At 45.0% G+C, this 20418-nt stretch overlaps 1 protein-coding gene across 17 annotated transcripts in view; it reads left to right on the top strand.

Annotated features, from left to right (window-relative positions):
- Window positions 1–20418, top strand: part of LOC108158650 (MAP/microtubule affinity-regulating kinase 3) — an 83952-nt gene that overhangs the window by 46850 nt on the left and 16684 nt on the right. For 4 of the 17 annotated variants that reach the window (XM_033394519.1, XM_033394530.1, XM_033394518.1 and 1 more), the window contains exons 2-12: window positions 5030–6626; window positions 6833–7048; window positions 7110–7330; window positions 7399–7680; window positions 7746–7939; window positions 9884–9996; window positions 10078–10261; window positions 10344–10458; window positions 10523–10650; window positions 10714–10876; window positions 11478–11591. In XM_033394519.1, the coding sequence (XP_033250410.1) occupies window positions 5250–6626; window positions 6833–7048; window positions 7110–7330; window positions 7399–7680; window positions 7746–7939; window positions 9884–9996; window positions 10078–10261; window positions 10344–10458; window positions 10523–10650; window positions 10714–10876; window positions 11478–11591 (3107 nt within the window). In that variant the 5' untranslated portion in view covers window positions 5030–5249. The remainder of the gene's footprint in view (window positions 1–5029; window positions 6627–6832; window positions 7049–7109; window positions 7331–7398; window positions 7681–7745; window positions 7940–9883; window positions 9997–10077; window positions 10262–10343; window positions 10459–10522; window positions 10651–10713; window positions 10877–11477; window positions 11592–20418) is intronic. The other 13 variants (XM_033394531.1, XM_033394527.1, XM_033394525.1 and 10 more) reach the window with 10 other exon arrangements.

Consider the following 20418-nt stretch of genomic DNA (forward strand, 5'->3'; position numbering starts at 1 on the left):
CACACACACTCGCACAGGTAACAGCTTACGGCGCAGGTGTGTGCGTTGGCTGTAGCGTCTATGTAGGTGTTTCTCTCTCTATCCCTCTCTCTAGCTCCTTCTTGCTCTCTCCACTAATACAACTATAGCCATTTCTTTCTGGCACGTACAATGTGGCTTGTGTTTATTTCAGTGTCACCGGGTAGACAGATTAGCTCTTGTCCGCCTTTTGTCGTAAATATTACGCTTGCAGCAGATTTTTTTTTTTTGTGCACATTAGATATATATGTACATATGTACATACATACATATGTATGTACGGATGGATTCATTTTCGAGGTTTAAATGCGCCTCAACTGCGACACGTTTGTGTTTATGTGTTTTTTTTTGTTTTGTTTTTGTTTTTTTTTTTGTATTCAATTACTTTTATTCTGCTTTAATACTAGTACTTATATGGTTAGCAACTAGTATTGAGGGTCTGGGACTGTGGTTTGTTGGTGGGGTAATGGGGCGTAGCTATGCGGTACGGCCGCAAAGCATTGCTTCGCACAGCCGTTCCTCCTTACTCCTCCGACACTTTCCTTTCCCTCTCTGCTCTCCGTAGTTCCCGCATTATAGTGGCGGCGAACCTAGTGGGGGCATCCCACGCCTTGGGATTCGCTACCATGAGCGGCACGATCCCTCCGACGCTAATGCTGGTGGCTAGCTCATCCTCTAGCTGGCGCCTCTCGTACTCGAAACGGTGGCATTCAAAGAAGACGTGGTGAGCGTCCTCCACGATACCTCGACCACATGATGGGCACCAGTCCTCCGTTTCGTGTCCAAACCGCTTCAGGTACGATCTGAAGCATCCGTGGCCGCTCAGCATCTGAGTGAGGTGGAAGTCCACCTGTCCGTGCTTCATCTCCAACCACAGCTTGATTTCCGGAATCAGCTGGTGGGTCCAGCGTCCTTTAGTCGAGGAATCCCACTTCATCTGCCACCTCCTGACGGTGTGTGTGTGTGTGTGTTTTTTTTTTTTTTTTCCATGGATACGCCACGGCGGGTGAGAATCTCTAAGAGACGTGACCGGCCCTTAACAGTCAACGAACTGGACTACCCCTTCTGGGCTTCCCAGCTAAACTCACCACCACGCACAGCTGCACACCTCATTCCCCGCGGGATCACCGCAAAGTATTACTTCGCGGGATGGGTTGCCTACGTTAGGCACTCTCCTCTACGCGTCGCTCCCTTTCGCATCTTCTCAGATCGCTCTGGATGGCTTTTAGGGTGTTGCTAACGCGCTGCCAGTTCTCGTCGGACTCCGTCATGAACGCCATTAGCTCCTCTGGTCGTGGGAAATACTCTGCACTTGAGCGGTACCTCGTGCAGTGGTAGATCACATGCTCCGGATCCTCGCTCTCATTCGAACACTCAGGACACTCGGGAGTATCCTCGTGTTTGAACCTATGTAGATACTTCCTGTATCCTCCGTGACCCGTCAGGAATTGGGTGAGGTGGTAGTTCATCTCTCCGCTTCTCCGCCCTATCCATGACTCAATGTCCGGGATTAGTCTATGGGTCCACCGTCCATTTGTGGCCGTGTCCCATCTTGCCTGCCATTTTTCTATCGACGCCCGCCTTTCCGACGCACGGATGGTCTCTAGCGATGCATTAGTTCGCATCCCTGCGCGCGCTTCATATACATGCGTCATCTCGAGCGCTAGTATATCCACCGGTATCATGGCCGCGAGGACCAGGGCTGCGTTATCCGACACCGTCCTATATCCAGACACTACTCGAAGAGCGCAGAGCCGATATGGCACTGACATCTTTCTTCTTAGACTCATGTTGCCGGATAGGGTTGAAGACCACACCGGCGCAGCGTACAGTAGGATCGAGGCCACTACTCTCGCCAGGAGTATGCGACGACCTGCCTTGGGTCCACCAATATTGGGGAGCATCCTTGCGAGTGCTGCCTGCATCCGGGAGGCTTTTTGACTCGCGTACTCGATGTGGGCCCGGTAGTTCAATCGGTTATCCAGCATCACGCCTAGGTACCGGATTGACTCCTGCGACTTAATAGTCGCATTACCCACGCGAAACGTCGCGTACTCCACCTTCTTCCGACTCGTGATGAGTACAGCCTCCGTTTTGTGGCCAGCCAGGTCCAATCCCACGTTTTCCATCCAGTTGGATACGATCCGGATTGCCTCGTTGGCCGTCGCCTCGACATCTCGGAGCTCTTTGGCTACCACGACCAGGGCGAGAGCGTCAGCGAAACCGACAAGCGTGCATCCCTGCGGGAGCTGGAGTCTCAGGACGTCGTCGTACATTATGTTCCACAGTAGAGGTCCTAAGACTGATCCCTGTGGAACTCCGGCTGTCACCCTGTAGAGCTTTGGTCCCTCCTCCGTCTCGTACCTCAGTACCCTACCCGACAGGTAGGCTGAACGTGTCAACAAATACTTCTGGTCTGGTGGGTGCTCCAAGCTTCAATGCCTTGTTTGGGATACCGTCCGGTCCTGGTGCCTTTTTATCCCCATTTCTCCTGGTAGCCGCTATCACCTCCTCAACAGAAATCTGTTGCCACAGCTCGGAGTCTTGGCTCGAGACGCTCTCCTCCCTATACGGGTGCTGTGGGAATAGGGCCTCCACGATGCTACGAAGCAGGATCGGGCAGGTCACTTCCGGTGTTGACTGGCTCCTTATCCTCTTGGTGACGACCTTATATGCCGTCCCCCAAGGGTTGACGTCCGCCTCCTCGCATATCTGCCTGAAGCAGGCTGACTTGCTCTCCTTTATGGCACGTTTAAGGGCTCTTTTCGCTGATCGGAGTTCCTCTCCCCTGGTTGATAACGCAGGCCGCCCTCGTGCTCTCTGGTAGCACCGTCTTGCTCGTAGGCAGGCTTTCCTTAGCTGGTTAACCTCCGCATTCCACCAGTAGCAGGGCGCTCCTCTTTTGCAAGGCTTCCTTCTTGGCATTGCCACATCACATACCTCCTCCATGAGCTTCGCCAGTTTCTGAGCCAGGCCCTCTGCCGTTTCTCGCGCAGGGCTCCAGCTGGCGTTGCGCAGATATTCCGTGAAGGTTTCCACATCCAGGTGGTCGCCCTTCCATTTAGGTCCGGTAATTTTGGCTAGCTGTCTTTTCGTTGCTGCTCCGCATTCGAAGTGGATCGCCTGGTGGTCGCTGAACGTAAACTCCTCGCTTACTCTCCACGTAGATCCCCTATGGAGTGAGACGCTCATGAAGGTTAGGTCGATAATGGACCCTCGACCCGCCTTGAAGTAGGTTAGCTTCCTGCCATCGTTTGCGAGTATTACGTCCAAGGACGCAAATTCCTCGAGCAGACACGTGCCTCTGGCGTTGGTTTCCTTACTGCCCCACTCTACGGACCACGCATTAAAGTCTCCCGCTATTATTACGGGGGCTCTTCCGCGCGCGTCTTCCGCTATATGCGCTAGCATACTTTGGAAGCGCGCTAGGTCCCAGCTCGGCGGGGCATAGCAGCTATAGAAGGTTACCTCTCTAAGCCTCGCTCTAACAAATCCTTCGTTGGCTGCGCATATCTCCTGGGGGTGGATTTGTACGGCCCAGATGGCCGCCTTGCCGCAACTGCTGCTGGTCCAACCGCTTCCTGGTATCGCCCTGAATGGCTCGCAGATGAGCACGACTTCGGTCTTCCTCTCCCTGACTGCTTGTCTCAGGAGAGACTGAGCAGCTTCGCAATGGTTTAAGTTCAGCTGAGTACACCTCATGCTGATCTTTTAGTCAGGGCGTTCCTAAACTGGGGGCATCTACCGCTGCCGGCCACGTGCTTACAGTCTGCGCTCGTTCCCTTGCAGAGCATGCACTGTGGTTCCACTGTTGGTGACGTCTGAGAGGACTGGTGGGTCCTGATCACCGCCTTAGCTCCTTCGTCGTGCTACTGGATAGCAACCAGCTCATACAGCACCCTTATGCTCTCGATCGAGTCCCGCATGGGTTGGTGTATGGATCGCCTCTTGCCATCCTCGAGCATCTCCACTAGCTGCGTGATCTCTCGTCCTAGATCGCGCAGCGCTGTGCTGCCCTGAGCTTTTTGGTGCTGCTCCGGGCCAGGGAGGGCCGGCAGCGGGGCGTCGGTCCGCTCACCAGTTGGCGTTCTCGCCATTTTTTTGCTTTTATTGAAGCCTTCTGAGTCGTTCGTCGTTATGGGTGTGATACTTTTACTCATTTTGTTGGGTCCCAACTCGTAAGCCGTTGTCCTTGTCTGTTGTACAGTCGCGTTATGATCCCATGGTTGTCTATGCAAGCAGGGAGGCCATGCGAGGGTTGACTCCCGCCCTTATGGGGTCGGGAGTTCAGAGCCGGATCCGCGCTAGTCAGGAGTGACTCAACTGAGCCTGTACGTCCAATTTAATGGCTACGGAACAAAGAGCGTGCTTAGAGATTTGCCAATTTTTCACGGGACGGGGGCAGAAGCAGCATTAACCTAGCAGCCATTTCGGCGGGGTTTCATTCCGCGTACTAAAGTGCTAGAATGCTGGCTTCCGTCAGCCCTGGGGTCATCAATCCAAAAAAGGGGGGTCCAGTTCCTATCCTAAGACTTTACTGGTCTCCGTCTTAGTCGCCTTCTCGTATTAGCTAGGTGCTTCACAAGTGTGTTATACCTATCCGGGGGATACCTGGCATGTGCCGGCGGTTACGAGTTGCTTTAGTGCTCTTTAGAGGGAGCAGAACATCCCCGTGTCTTCTTAGTCGCCTCATACGACAAGCTGTGACATGCTGTGGTGGTATTCTACTGCCCGCTCACCACACGGGTGTGTGTGTGTGTATGTGTGTGTGTGTGTGTGTGTGGCCAGGCGACAAAACAAACAAAGACGACTCTAAATTTCTTCCCATTTGCCGATCAGCATTTAGAAAGCAACTGTAAAGAAGCCAATGTTCTCAAGCGATAAACTCTTTAAAATGTCAGCCACACACACATCCAAACAAAGAAGACAGCCACACAGGTGCAGCAGCGTGCCGAAAGCAAAGAATATAATCTCACCCAACCCCACCCCCAAAAACCATCTAAACTTTCAGTGTAACAAAAGCAAGTGTGGCCAGCCGACGTTAAAGAACAATAGCTACAAAAGAGAAAAAGTCGCGATCTCTCCGACAAGTACTTACATACATGTGTGGAGTGCACCGCACACTTGCATAAAAGACGACAAAAACATAAAGCAGCTAAGCAGCAGGTAAAGCTACAAGTGGAGCTACCTTTGGAGAATAGAAAAACAGCAGCACCAGCGGCAAAAGCATAATGGAAACACCTGACCTAAACCGCGGCGATAACACCCGGAAGAGTGTCCGCCTCTATGCAGCACGCAAGGGGGCGGCACCGGCGCCGCCCAAGTTGACCGTACCCCTCCCTGATAGCACCACCACCTCCAACAACAATAATAACAACAACCAAAGCAACGAAATCTTGCCGGAACGCGAGAGAACACTACTTGCCAGCTCGCTGAGGACTACCGCTGGTCCCAGCCACAAGGATCTCGAACCCGATCTCGATGGCAGCGCCCAGGTGCTGCACGACGACAACAACGGGAACGGGGGTTCGGTTGAGCTGCGGCGCCGTGAGGCGAAGCTGCCTCTGCCACGTGTGGCCGTCTCTGCCATGCCGACCCTACACCCACAGCCCAAGGAGCGACAGAAGCCGCCGCGCACACTGATGACTGCCGAGGACGACGTGGGAGTTACCTTCGCCCTGGGCTCCATAGAGAAGCACATCCACAACGTCGAGGAGAGCTTCAGGCAGCAGCAGCACCAGCAGCACTCGCAGTCCTCGATGGACGTGATGAAGATGGAGATCATGCTCAAGCAGAGCAAGCGGTACGGCGAGACCGAGAACCTCCTACGGCCGGGCATTAGTGAAATGTCCTCGGAGAACATCTTCCAGTACCTTGGTGGACGGCGTGCCGAGCTTGATGACAGCAATGAGCTGATGCTCTCCGAGTTTCAGCGGGGCAGCGACGGCCGAAACTCCATTGGAGCCTATTCTAAGAACACGGCGGTCGCCTCTGGCGGCGCGGGTGCCGTCAAGAATAAGCTGGCGCGCACTGCTTCGGACACCAAGAACACGGACACAGTGCTGGCAATGCGAGCCACGCTCAAACAGAAGCACCAGCACCCGGACGCAAAGCAACCGGCTCCGGCCTGGAGACCAGCTGGGACGGCACCCACGCCGGCCGTTAGGACCACGACAAGTCGTGGAGGCAGCAGCAACAGCGTTGTGGATGGTATCACTTCGTCCAAGCTGACTGCCACCACGATATCGTCGTCCAAGCGGCGGGAGGAGAACTTGCGCCAGTTCGAAGCGCTCCTGGCACAAAAGTCGCATCGTCATGCGGCATCAGGCGGGGCTGCTGGGTCTGGGAGCAGTGCCAGTTCCAGCTCCAAGCGGCGCTCGGAACGGCCCATTGTTGCGCCGATTCCGCCGTACAACTCGATCCGAACCGAAGCTGTAACCAGCTCTCACACGGGCCGATCAAGCGTGGATCCGCGCTCCACGTCTGGCTCAAGCTCGTGGTCTGCATCTGTGGCGACTGCCCCAGCTGTGGGACACCATCGCACAACTCCTCCGGCACCTAATGCGGTGGTGAACCGCAGCAACGTGTACAGCAACCATGTTGCACAGGTAAAACCCTCTCTCTATAAGCCAAGCCTCCCGACCGACCACCCGAAACCACTGAAGCCATCTTGCAAGCCCCTTCCTTCGTACCAACCCAAGCCTCATTCACTGAGACGCTAGCGGGGGTAACAGATCTTTAAATATTTCTCCCCCGTATAGAGAAAGAGAGAGAGAGAGAGTTGAACTAATCCATCCCTGCCTTACTCTTCCAGGGTTCCCCGAACATGCAGATGCGGAGCAGTGCTCCGATGCGATGGCGCGCCACCGAGGAGCACATCGGCAAATACAAACTGATCAAGACGATCGGCAAGGGCAACTTTGCCAAGGTGAAGCTGGCCAAGCATTTGCCCACCGGCAAGGAGGTGGCCATTAAGATAATTGACAAGACTCAACTCAATCCTGGGTCACTTCAGAAACTCTTCAGAGAGGTTTGTTGTCCTTGATGTAACGTCCTCAATCAAGGGGCTAATTGATTTCTCTGGCACACAGGTTAGGATAATGAAGATGCTCGACCACCCCAACATTGTTAAACTGTTTCAAGTGATCGAAACGGAGAAGACCCTGTATCTGATCATGGAGTACGCGTCGGGGGGCGAGGTGTTTGACTATCTGGTACTACACGGACGCATGAAGGAGAAGGAGGCGCGCGTTAAGTTTCGGCAAATCGTCTCAGCTGTGCAGTACTGTCATCAAAAGAGAATTATACACAGGTATGCGTCATCGGGGCCATTAGAATGCATTTGAATTGTATTGTATGCAACATTCTCATATTTAACAGGGACTTAAAAGCAGAGAACCTCTTGCTGGACAGCGAGTTGAACATAAAGATAGCTGACTTTGGGTTCTCTAACGAGTTCACGCCCGGCTCAAAACTGGACACGTTCTGCGGCAGTCCACCGTATGCGGCCCCAGAGCTATTCCAGGGCAAGAAGTACGATGGCCCCGAGGTGGACGTGTGGTCGCTGGGCGTCATCTTGTATACGTTGGTGAGCGGTTCCCTCCCCTTCGACGGCTCTACATTAAGGGAGCTGCGCGAGCGTGTACTCAGAGGCAAATATAGGTACTTGATGGGATACGAAATTTAGGTGTATCAGTTTTTATATAGCTATGCTTGGATCTTTGCAGAATCCCCTTCTATATGTCGACGGATTGTGAGAATTTGCTACGCAAATTTTTAGTACTGAACCCCGCAAAGCGTGCTAGTCTGGAGACAATCATGGGCGACAAGTGGATGAATATGGGGTTTGAGGACGACGAGCTCAAACCGTATATTGAGCCGAAAGCCGATTTAGCCGATCCCAAGAGGATAGGTAAGACGGGTACTGTATACGAAATTCATTACTAATACTATTAACGATTTTTGTATATGTGGAGTCGAGTTTTGCCTTTTGCCTGCCAATTTATCTTCTGTTATACTATCAGTTCTCTTATCAATGTATCTGCAATGTAACATTACTAATATCTTTACCCAACTGTTGTTGTGTTTCGGTTTTATAATTTGGTAGTTTGTAATCGATTCACGGATGTGAATCCCCCCATTGCGGCACCAGAGCCCCTGAGGAGTGTTGGCTCTGGCCAAGCGATGGGAGGATGCCAAGTGACGCCTCCTCGATCTTGATTTTCGTTTTGTAAATTCTCACTCACAAAGCTGCGGGACCACAAACCGGTGTCAAAGGTTCGCTCTCGATTCGCCGTAGTGCCTACAACTTGATGTTGATGGTGAATTTTGTGATCGACGAACGGAAACCACCCCCAAAATGTATGCAATCTTGTTTGGAGAAACACATAGCGTGGCTATCTACGCCACAGCAGACAGCCCCACGCATTAATCCCAATTCATCTCTGTTCTATTTCCCACTTGTTCTTGCCTCTGCCTCTGCTCCAACAGACCGACCGGGAGGAGGCGAATGCCAAACGAGCTCAAGAGAACGGAAAGTGTTGAATGTTGACACGAAATTGGTTTTATCCTTTTCTTTGGTTTTTATACCCGATACTCAAAATGAGTATTGGGGTATATTAGATTTGTGGTAAAAGTGGATATGTGTAACGTCCAGAAGGAATCGTTTCCGACCCCATAAAGTATATATATTCTTGATCAGCATGAATAGCCGAGTCGATTGGGCCCTGTCTGTCTGTCTGTCTGTCCGTCTGTCCGTCTGTCCGTCCCCTTCAGCGCCTAGTGCTCAAAGACTATAAGAGCTAGAGCAACGATGTTTTAGACTTCTGTGATATGTCACTGCTACAAAAATATTTCAAAACTTCGCCCCGCCCACTTCCGCCCCCACAAAGGACGAAAATCTGTGGCATCCACAATTTTAAAGATATGAGAAAACCAAAACCGTAGAGTTGTAGAGAATGACCATATCTTTAAGACTGCAGAATCTGAAGTGGATCGTATTATTATTATAGCCAGCATCAAGAAAACAATTTCATTTTTTCTCGCCCTGTCTCTCTCTAACACACACGTAGCATAGGCATAACTAAAAACGCAGAATCATAGATAATGACCATATCTATCAGATTGCTGAATCTGGATCAGATCAGATCATTTTTATAGCCAATAGGAACAAATCAATTTGCAGTGGCTACGCAGCGCCCGACGTCACGCTCAGACTGATTTTCTGTCTCTCTCGCACGCACTCTTTGTCGTGTCGTTTAATATTAGCGGCGTCTGCCGGAGGAGAGCCATACTGACTTAGTATCGGGTATAACAGTAGAGTTGCGGTGTCCGCAGCAACTCTCAACGTTCCCCCTCGTTTTTCGTTTTCTTTTAACGCATCTTCTGTACAATCTGTAGTAAATGTTTTTCGGTGTATAAATATGGGAAATAAATTGATTTATCCGAGAAGTGAGAACTGACGTGGTCTTCTTTCAATGCGAGTCGAGGCGTTCCACACCAAGTGCAAAGCTCTGAATATTGAGTCCGGTTTGGGGTCTGCTGCAAGCCGAATATCAATCTGATCTGGTGATGATCCATAGCTAAATACCGTTTGTTTTGCTCGCTGCATGGCTACACTTACATACATACAATCTATGGCTGGTGCGCCCCATGCTACACGCTTCCCAAATGCTCTCCACTCTCGGCATGAGAGTTCAGATCAGATCGTGGCTGTGGTATGGGAGCTCCTAGCCCCCAAATATAATGTAAACGTAATGATATTTTGCATGCGATATCTGAATGTACTTCATTATTCCACAATAATCCACTGATCATCAAACCCTACTCACACCTTCTCCTGTTTGTCCTTTCGCGCGATGCACAGAAGCTCTTGTCGCGATGGGCTACAACCGACTAGAGATCGAAAACTCGCTCTCGCAGGTGCGCTACGATGATGTTTTTGCAACGTATTTGCTGCTGGGACGCAAGAGCACAGACGTAAGTGTGGCGGCATTCCCTTGCCTTTTCATCTCGCCTCATTCTTTCTCATTCCTTGTCTCCCAATGGCCCCCAATGCAGCCGGAAAGTGACGGATCGCGGTCGGGCTCCTCACTCTCACTGCGCAACATCTCTGGCAATGATGCGGGCGGCAACGCGGGCAGCGCGGGCGTGCAGAGTCCAACACATAGAGGGGTCCACAGGAGCATATCAGCGTCTAGCAGTAAGCCTAGTCGTCGGGCCTCGTCTGGTGCGGAAACATTGCGTAAGTCCCGTAAAGGGACTAACCATTTATCGTATATAAAGCGACCCATGCTAATCAGAACATCCGATCTTTCTCATCGCAGGCACCGGACCGGCAAATGCAGCCGTAACTGTGGCGGACGCGGCGGGGGCTGTGGGTGCGGTCAACCCAAGCAACAACTACAACGCTGCAGGAACAGCGGCGGATCGAGCATCAGTGTAAGTGGCATATGCAAATGATGGCCTCGCCAATTGCTTGAAATTTTATCATTTCCCATTGCAGTGGCAGCAATTTCAAGCGCCAGAATACCATCGACTCGGCCACGATTAAGGAGAACACGGCGCGCTTGGCAGCACAGAGCCAGAGACCAGCTTCGGCCACACAAAAGATGCTCACCACGACAGACACAAGTATGAGGATTATTATGCCTAAAGCATAATCCATCTAACTATCCATCTTTGATCTGCTTGCAGCTCTGAACAGTCCCGCCAAGCCGCGTACGGCAACGAAGTATGATCCGACGAACGGCAATCGCACGGTAAGCGGCACCATTGGCATCATTCCACGCCGCTCCACCACGCTCTACGAGAAGACCTCGTCGACGGAGAAGACTAACGTTATCCCTGCAGAGACAAAGTACGTGAGACCGGAACTTGCCAACTATACCACCCGTTGCCCGTTGCCCTGGGCGGCAGTAGTGTCTAGTTTTCTTATGCTGCATTAGTTTTCCTTACTGCTGTTTCGGATCCCGGTTATTGTTTGCATTGTCATATATATATATATATATACCCTCGTTTTGGCAGGCACATTTAGTTGTTCAGTTCGTCGTTAGATCGTGGTTAGTGCACGGTTTCCGTTCACGGAACGTCTCGGCCTAGAAAGCATTTAGTCTGAATTGGCCAGAGGAGTGCAGAGCCGTAGAGGAGGTCATACAGTGGCGTAGAATTGGCGACTCCACAAAAAAAAAAAAAAACAAAAACAAAAAACTCAATAGAAATTGTATACCGTCACGCACAGTTCAGTTCTGTTCTCTTTAGTTGCCGTGCAGATAGCACACTTCAAAAGCTATTCCGTTTTAATTTTGATTTCCCGTTCGTTTCATTTGGTTCCATTTAAACCGAAAATCGAAAAACCCTAACCCATCGTAAGAATACCAAATCAAAACCCCAAGCAGTACATACCGATACCTACAACCTATTTACGATTACGATTCTACCACCACTATGCACGTAACCAGCAGCGGATCGGCAGCTCCCGCTGGAAAAGGTCATACAAAAAGCGCGTCTGTATCGAGCCCTCGCCCGTCCACAGACGGATGCGTCTCAGTCTCGAATGACCCGCTCGGAACGAGGTATACACTTGTCTAATTAACAAACAAAAAACCGCAAAAACTGTATACAACATTTTGTTACTTTGATTATCGGATTATTTGAAACTTAATTACTTCTTATCATTTCAAAGATTGGCTGCCATTTGATTTCTTTGGGAGAATTATTGTGCATTTGGACATTCATTTCGACGTCTCATCTCCATATATCATAGTTTCCATATCAGTCGCGAAGCGCTCTATAGATGTAGTTTTCAGTATATTAAAACTATACCGAAAGCACCCACATACACCTTCATCTACATCCATACATATGTACAGCCGATGTAATCCAATTATTCCACAATAATTAGAAAATTAATAGAAAATCCACCCAGATACCCAGAGTTAAAGTACCTTAGCGGGTTGATAGACAGATCGATTGATAGGCAATCGTTTTTCTATAAAACAGCGGTAGGCTTGTTCTTGCTCGTAACCGCTCCCACATGATGCGGCACATTGTTGCTGAACTCGACATGTACACCTGAACAAACAACCTACATTACATGTCGTGTGCATGACGAGCTTCGCTGATAATTGTTGCTTTACCCTTTGTTATTGGACTGCTGCCCACCCATCATAATCAATAATTTAGTCTGATTTAGATGTGACTTTCATCATTTCCCTTTTCCTCTGTCGGCAAATTAATACCCATTAGCAAGTCAATTAGAGCGAACCGGATCCCAGAGGCTGACAATAATTCTCACCACTCAATATTTAAACCGAAAATCAAAATTGAATTAAATAATTTGTGCTGTGCGTGTTGTCTGAGACTCGGCTGTCGCAATTAGTACACATGGTCTGTCACATGGTTCCTTATAGATATTTCAGACTAGGATTGGAACGATACCTACCTACAGTGTGGTTTAACCTATTTTTGTTTAAGCGCGCCCTGGGGTCTTTGATCATGTGGCTCTAGCCTCCATATATATATATATATATATATATATATATATATATATATATATAGTTAAATATCCGCAACTCGAAATTTAGTTTTTAAAAAAGATTTTATTTTTAGTACTTAATTTCTTTATGTCACAAGATTGGTTGAATTCCCCGACTTAACTTTACGTCTGCTTGTCTCAAACGGAACTGATCTCTCTGCTGCTGTCTAGTTTCCATGAGCCCCTCTCTTGGAACTCCCGACTCTGGCTTCGGGCGTTGCTTTCCTCGGCTGCATCTTCGTGTCGGTGGCGTACGTGCCTGGATCGATATTTGGGGATGCGTCGGCTTTGATGAAAGGCATCCACTGCTGGCGATCGGTGTTGCATTACATGACGGAGCTAGGAATGTGATACTCCTTGGTTTTATGTCTAGCTTTGATTGGTCCTCATGAGTGGCGTGATTCTAAAGAATCGATTTCTCGAGAGTGGCGTGATTCTAATGTTGATGAAACATTATAAACATTGTTTATATTATGAGCGGCCCTAGCTTGGAGTATGGGAAGAAACAGTTATTGATTCTTGAGTGGGGTCCTGTTACTTGTGTGGATGGGGTGGATGAATTGTACATAAACATAATGTGTATGGGATGTGGGGAATTATGGATATGTCACTCCCCCTGTCCCTAGGCGATTACCCTCGGGTATAGTGATGGGGTGTCAAGTGCGGTGGCTGAGGTTGGTTCCTCTTCTGCTTCTATTATAGGGTTAATACATTTAACCGTGACTCTTTTAGAAGTTTTCTTAAATTTAACAGCTACATAACTTAGTAGTACTAATATAATTATGACAAATGAAATTAGTAGACTTATTTGTAATAGGTTACTATATTTGGTGTATTGCATAATTATTTCATTAGTTTGGACATACGACAGTGGTTTTATTTTAGTTATGTTGTTGTTGACATAAACAATTCATTTAATTGGATTGAACAGTTGTAGATTTTTATAATGGTATTTCCTTCCGCTATGATTTCTTGGTTTACACAATTCTGGTTTAGCGTTGTTTTTGGAAGATTCCATGTGATTAGTATATTGGGTTCAATAAAGTTTATTTCAAAGCTTTGAAAAGTTTTGGAATATGGACATTTAGTGGGAATTTGCATTAAAATTCCTTTTATACAATTGTCATTGGTTTTCAATCTAGTTTCTTTAACAAATACTTCTTCATTTTTTATGTAGTACTTGTCGTATGTCATATCTGTTAACATGTTATTTAATTCGTCTGGATACGTAACGATTTTATAGATTGGTACTTTTGTAATGTCTTTGGGAATGTTGGAAATTATTAGAATTTCGTTGGTATCGGATTTTAGCCATGTGGAGGTTTTTATATTTAGTATTTTCTCAGAATTTATTTGTTCCAGGTAGTCTTGTTTTAATAATTTTGGATTAAATATACCGAGCCTAGTTAATTGCATACCTAGTTCTATATCTTCGATATATTCTGTGAAATGTTGTAGATTGAATATCAAAATTTCTATTTGTTGATTCCTGTCTTTTTCTTCATTTAGTTTGTTTATAACGTTTATTCCGCTATTAACTGCATCTATTACCAAATTTAGTTCGTTCATTTGAATGCTATGGCTGGCTAAATTTTATATTTTTTGTTCCAAATCGACTTTATCTTCCTGATCTAGTGTTCCAAAGAGATATTTGTAGGCTGTTCCTACTATATTGATTAGGCCTCTTTTATTTCTTTTGGTTATTTTTAGCCCGTTCATTTCTCTTTGCAATTTGTCTACTAGATATTTTATTTGGATTATGTCCTGGAATTTAGTGGCTTGCATTAATAAATTTTGGTATAGTTCTTCGGTTTTAGTTACATTAACAGTTAGGTAATGGTATTCGTAATTGATAGGTATGTTAATCGATCCAGTTTTGAATATCATATATCCGTTTTGGGATTTTATAGGATTTATTTCTATGTTTTGGCCCTGTGCCATTACGATGGTAATTATGAGGAAGATGAGGATTTTAATTGTGTTGAAGTTCGCCGATTCCATTAACTTTCTCGGTTTCTCTGGAATTATTATATTTGCTTCTATTAGATTTCTTCTTTTTCTTGAATTTTGATTTATAATGAGTTATTTTCCTACCCCTATTCTTTTCTTCATAATGTTTTTCGTCTACCTGTCTAATTTCGCCCGTCCTTTTGAAAGGATTTGTTACCTTAGACTTAACTAGAGGTGATAGTTTATAGCGGGTATCTACTTCATACTCTATGCGGTTTTTATTTAATTGAGTGATTTTATTCACTTTATTTAGTTGGGTGTCATAATCAGGTGAGCCTGCATAAATGAATATATCAGCTGGTGTCCTATTTGTGGTATTATGTTTGGTTTTATGATTATAAGTATAAAGAATTAATTCAAACTTCGTGAATCTATCTTCTGGGTTATCCTCGCTAGATATTATTCTTAATTTTTCATTTACTGTTTTATGAAATCTTTCTACGTCAGATATTCCATTTTTGCTGGAAGTGATCTCTATTTTGACGTTTTCCGCATTCAGCCATGCTTGCAATGCTGTGCACATAAAAGCTGAATCTTTATCGGCTTTGATTTCAATTGGTTTGCCCATCTCGTTAAAAACTTTCATGATGGCTCTTTTTGCTTCTAACCAGTCACGACTTTTTACTTCTACAAGAGTGGCAAACTTCGAGTATACGTCAATACATGATAGGAACTGTTGGTTACCAACCATATAGAAATATATGACGTATTTCTCTCTGATGTTCAGTATTTCCGGTGTAGTTTCGAATGCCAACTTCGTATTTCTATGCTCTGTTTTGGCAATATTACAAGTAGGACATTCGTTTATGATGTTTTGGATTAGTTTTTGATAATCCGGGTAATAGTATTTTCCCCTAAACCAATTGACGGTTTTCTCTATCGCTGGATGGAGTAAGCCTTTATGATTCTTTAATATGGTTTCTTTAAATTCAGCGTAATTCTGAATATCTAGGAGTTTCGTGCTTGATTTAATAGCTTTGGTTATGTTGTTAGAATTAATGATTTCTAAATAGACTTTTTGGAATGGAGGAAAATCTATTTCGTTATGGAAATATAATGCGCTCTTTTTGGTGCATAGATATTCCTTTATTATATCCTTCGCTAAGGTGTTAGTCATTTCCTTATACGTGATCTTGATGATTAGCTTGTGAAAATAACGAATTGTTTCTACCTTATCTTCATTGCCTTTTATTAGCTCAATTGTATGCCGATTGTAATAGTTAATTGGTCTTTCCGTGATAGCAATGTGATTTAGATTGTCTTCCTGTGCGCTATGTACAGTTGCACCAACGCTATTGGAAGCTTCTCCAAGGAGATTTTCATTAATCTTTACCCTTGATAAGGCATCACTTACATGATTTTCTTTGCCTGGTAGATATTTTATTTTAAAATCAAACTCATTCAGTTTTATTTTCCACCTTTGTAATTTCATATTTGGCTCCTTGAGGTTGTTCAACCAAATCAAGGGTTTATGATCGCTTTGTATCTCGAATGTTCTACCGAACAGGTATGAACGGAAATACTTGGTTGCCCATACGATCGCTAATAATTCCTTTTCGATGGCTGAATAGTTTATTTCATGTTCATTTAGGGTTCTGCTAGCGTAGCAGATCGGCTTGTGTTCTTGTGACAAAACCGCTCCCAATGCTATGTTACTAGCTTCGGTTGTTACCGTGAACATTTTGGCAAAGTCTGGGAACGCAAGGATAGGGTCTGAGGTGATGAGTACTTTTAGTCTCTCAAATGCCTCGACGTACTTTTCTTCCTTGGGGTCTATGACAGCTCCTTTCTTTAGTTTGAGTGTCATGGGTTTTGCTATGTTTGCAAAATTAGGAATGAATTTCCTGTAGAACCCGCACAGACCTAAGAATGACCTTATTTGTTTAGTCGTTTCTGGTATTGGAAATTTGACAATGGCAGAGATTTTGCCTGGATTTGGTACTATTCCTTCAGTAGTGACTACATGACCTAGGAATTCAGTTTCCTTTTTCATGAATTCACATTTATCCATTTGTAGCTTCAAGTTGGCGTCTCTCAACTTTCCAAATACTCTCCTTAGTGACAACAAGTGTTCTTCCAATGAAGTGGAAAATATAATGATGTCATCTAAGTATACAAAGCAATCTTTGAAGATTAACTCTTCTAGCAGATTGTTCATACATCTGGGGCAGTGGTTAGCCCAAAGGGCATACGAGTGAACTCGTAATGTCCATGCTTAGTGGAGAACGCAGTTTTGGGGATTCAGCTAGGTTCCATGGGTATTTGATGGAAACCTTTTGCTAAATCGATTGTCGTAAAATACTGACATTTACCTAGTTTGTCTAGGATTTCATCCATTCGTGGAGTTGGTAATTTGTCCTTAACTGTTATTTCATTTAGACTTCTATAGTCTACTACCATTCGATATTTTTGCTTTCCTGAAGCATCTATCTTCTTCGGAATCATAGATATGGGCGAGCAGTAAGGAGAATTCGACTTTCGAATTATTCCCTGCCTGATCATATCTTTGATTTGCTGGTTTACCTCCTGATCATGTATCTGGGCATATTTGTATGGTCGTCTGTAGACCGGGTCTTCATGTTGAGTTTTGATCTCGTGCTTGATTGTACTTGTGAAAGTCAAATTGTCACCTTCTCTGTACTGCACATCCTTAAACTCATATAAGACCTTCTTTAACTCTTCCCTCTCTTCGTCGTTTAAGTGTTCCAATCTTAATTGATTACATTCCCTTAATTCACTGTCTAGAGCGGAAGCGAAGTATTGATATCCCTCTGGAGATGGGTCAAGGCACTTAGGTGCGATCTTCTCTTCTTTTGTAGAGGGATCAGTGCACTTCTGTGCGGTCTTGCCGGCTTCAATAGCTTCTCCACTCTGAATGATTGGGTACGACCTAGCTCCTAGTGTTACAGTGTCATTTCTGTAATCGATGACGGCTTTACTTGCCATCAAGTATTCTCTTCCTAATAAAATATCATAATTTTCGGAAAAGTTATGTATGTAGAACTTTTGTTCGGACGGACATGTTTTGTTCGCATTCCTCATTATACTCTTAGTTAAACGGACAGGTCCATTGATGGTATGGACCGTAAGGTTATCGTCTTTTATCTCGGAATCTGTATAATTTTCTTTCATGATGTTGATCGATGATCCCGAGTCAGCGATACACCTTAATATTCTTTTATTAATGGTAATGTTTATATAGGGTCCTCCTCGGTTTCTTCCGAGGCGGCTTGATGAAAATTTACGTCCATCTTCGTTTGGCCACTCTGGCTCTCCCTCCCTCTTTTAGTAGGTTGGTTGGGTCCACTCCCACTAGCTTGGTTTTGAGATATTTGCTGATTGAATGGATTCTGAGCCCTACCTTGATTCAAGGAATTTTTGAACTCATTGTATAATCCAGGATTTTGGGAATTTTGATTTTGATTTGTTCGATTAGTCTGACCTGTTCCAGATGAACTCTGAGTTTGATTGTGATAGTTAGTAGTATTATAATTTGGATAATAGTTTCCAACATTCTTTCGATTTGATTGAGACGATTTCTATTGATCTTTATTTGTACCTGAATCTGTTGTACTAGCTTCGTACAATCCTTCTTCTTGTGCTGCCTTCTTAAGATTAGACAATGTGGTAATATCTTTTCTTGCTAAGGTCATGAACATTCTGTCAGGAAGTTTTCGAGTAATGACATCTTTAATTGTGTTGTTCAAAGCGTTTTTATAAATGACATTATTTTCTGGTATGTTTTCTAAGTTTAGCTTATTGTTTATTAATAATGCTTTTATCTCTAATTCTTCTATAAACTTACGAAGACTGCCGTTGAATCTGGTGGTGTATAGTTGTCGTAAGAGTTCTTCATATGGTGTGTGATTTTTGAACTCGTTGATCAGCGCCGTCTTCAGTTCGAGCCACGTGTTGGGTTGTATCATTTGCGATATGCGTTGTGCCTCTCCTGACAGTTGGATCTCGGTCGCTCCAAATAGGATCCTTTGTTGGCGAAGATCTTCAGTTGGATATGATCCGCATACATATTCGATTCGTTTGAAAAATGAGCTTAGCTGTCCAGATGAACCGTCATAGGCAGGTATTTGTCTGATCGACAGCAGTGCCTGGTTCAAGTGGATTTCGCTCAATGATAGTGGTGGTAACGCCATGTTGTTGGTGTTGATTGGGTTTTGTTTTGTTTTCAGTAGTTTTTAACTTTATTTTGGTTCACTTGTAAGTTTTTTGATTTTGTATTTAGTGTTTCACTGTTCTTGGTGGATCCTTACTTCTTACTTACGCTTACTTCAGTTCACTTAATTTTAGTTTTGCAAATCGTATGTGCTCGTAACACATAGGTTATTTGGCGGATTTCACAATTTTATTAACGATTCCGGGATTACGTGATCACAGTAATTAGAAATTACACAAGCTGACCATTACCGAAATATAGGAGTTAATTTTAAACGAAATCCTACCGACTGCGCCAGTTAAATATCCGCAACTCGAAATTTAGTTTTTAAGAAAGATTTTATTTTTAGTACTTAATTTCTTTATGTCACAAGATTGGTTGAATTCCCCGACTTAACTTTACGTCTGCTTGTCTCAAACGGAACTGATCTCTCTGCTGCTGTCTAGTTTCCATGAGCCCTTCTCTTGGAACTCCCGACTCTGGCTTCGGGCGTTGCTTTCCTCGGCTGCATCTTCGTGTCGGTGGCGTACGTGCCTGGATCGATATTTGGGGATGCGTCGGCTTTGATGAAAGGCATCCACTGCTGGCGATCGGTGTTGCATTACATGACGGAGCTAGGAATGTGATACTCCTTGGTTTTATGTCTAGCTTTGATTGGTCCTCATGAGTGGCGTGATTCTTTAGAATCGATTTCTCGAGAGTGGCGTGATTCTAATGTTGATGAAACAATGTGGTCCATTGTTTATATTATGGGGGGCCCTAGCTTGGAGTATGGGAAGAAACAGTTATTGATTCTTGAGTGGGGTCCTGTTACTTGTGTGGATGGGGTGGATGAATTGTACATAAACATAATGTGTATGGGATGTGGGGAATTATGGATATGTCACTATATATATCTGTTTGTATATCTATATATAATTTCAAAGTATTCCGTTTGAATATTATTACTGTTGATTGACTCTCCTATTATTAGTATTGTAGTATTGGCCCTTTCTCGTTTGGTTCTCTATTCGTTTTGTATCCTTTTTTAGATGTATTTTTTATCGAATAATGTAAATCTCTTATCTTTTCATGTTTTTTACAATTTTAAACATTGTCTGTTTACCAACAAAATGTCTAATTTGATAACTACTACACTACCACATATGTACATCCATTCTCTGTGGCGTTCTATATCCGCAACTACAAATAACACCACCAACCACCTGAACCACCTACGAATCTGAATCTGAATCTGCAACAACCTTCTTCGTCTTCCTATCGACGCTCGCCCAATTATTGTATTACTCTACTACTACTACTACTACCTTTTCGTTCGTAATCGTTGTGCAAATTGAAAACCTGAACAATAACAAACAAAAATTCAACAATTCAATTCAACAACAACTAAATTCATCAATGAATGAATAATGCATTTTGGGTTTGAATTGAATTCAATTTGGATTCGAATCGAATCGAAATAAATCGAACAAATTTGGTGAGTGAATATCCAATCTTACGTTAAGAGATTTTTTATTGTGCCTCACTTAACCAAGGGTCGTGAGCGTCTCCACATACACACTGCAAGTAATCCTAGAGAACACGAGTATAAGATGATATGCTATGTAGATTGTATTGTAATATTCAATAGCTACGAATGATCATTTGTATTTTTGAAGTTGTTTGGGTGTACAGTAAGCGATCG

This window comes from Drosophila miranda (assembly GCF_003369915.1).
Source record: "Drosophila miranda strain MSH22 chromosome Y unlocalized genomic scaffold, D.miranda_PacBio2.1 Contig_Y1_pilon, whole genome shotgun sequence".
Taxonomy (NCBI): Eukaryota; Metazoa; Arthropoda; class Insecta; order Diptera; family Drosophilidae; genus Drosophila; species Drosophila miranda.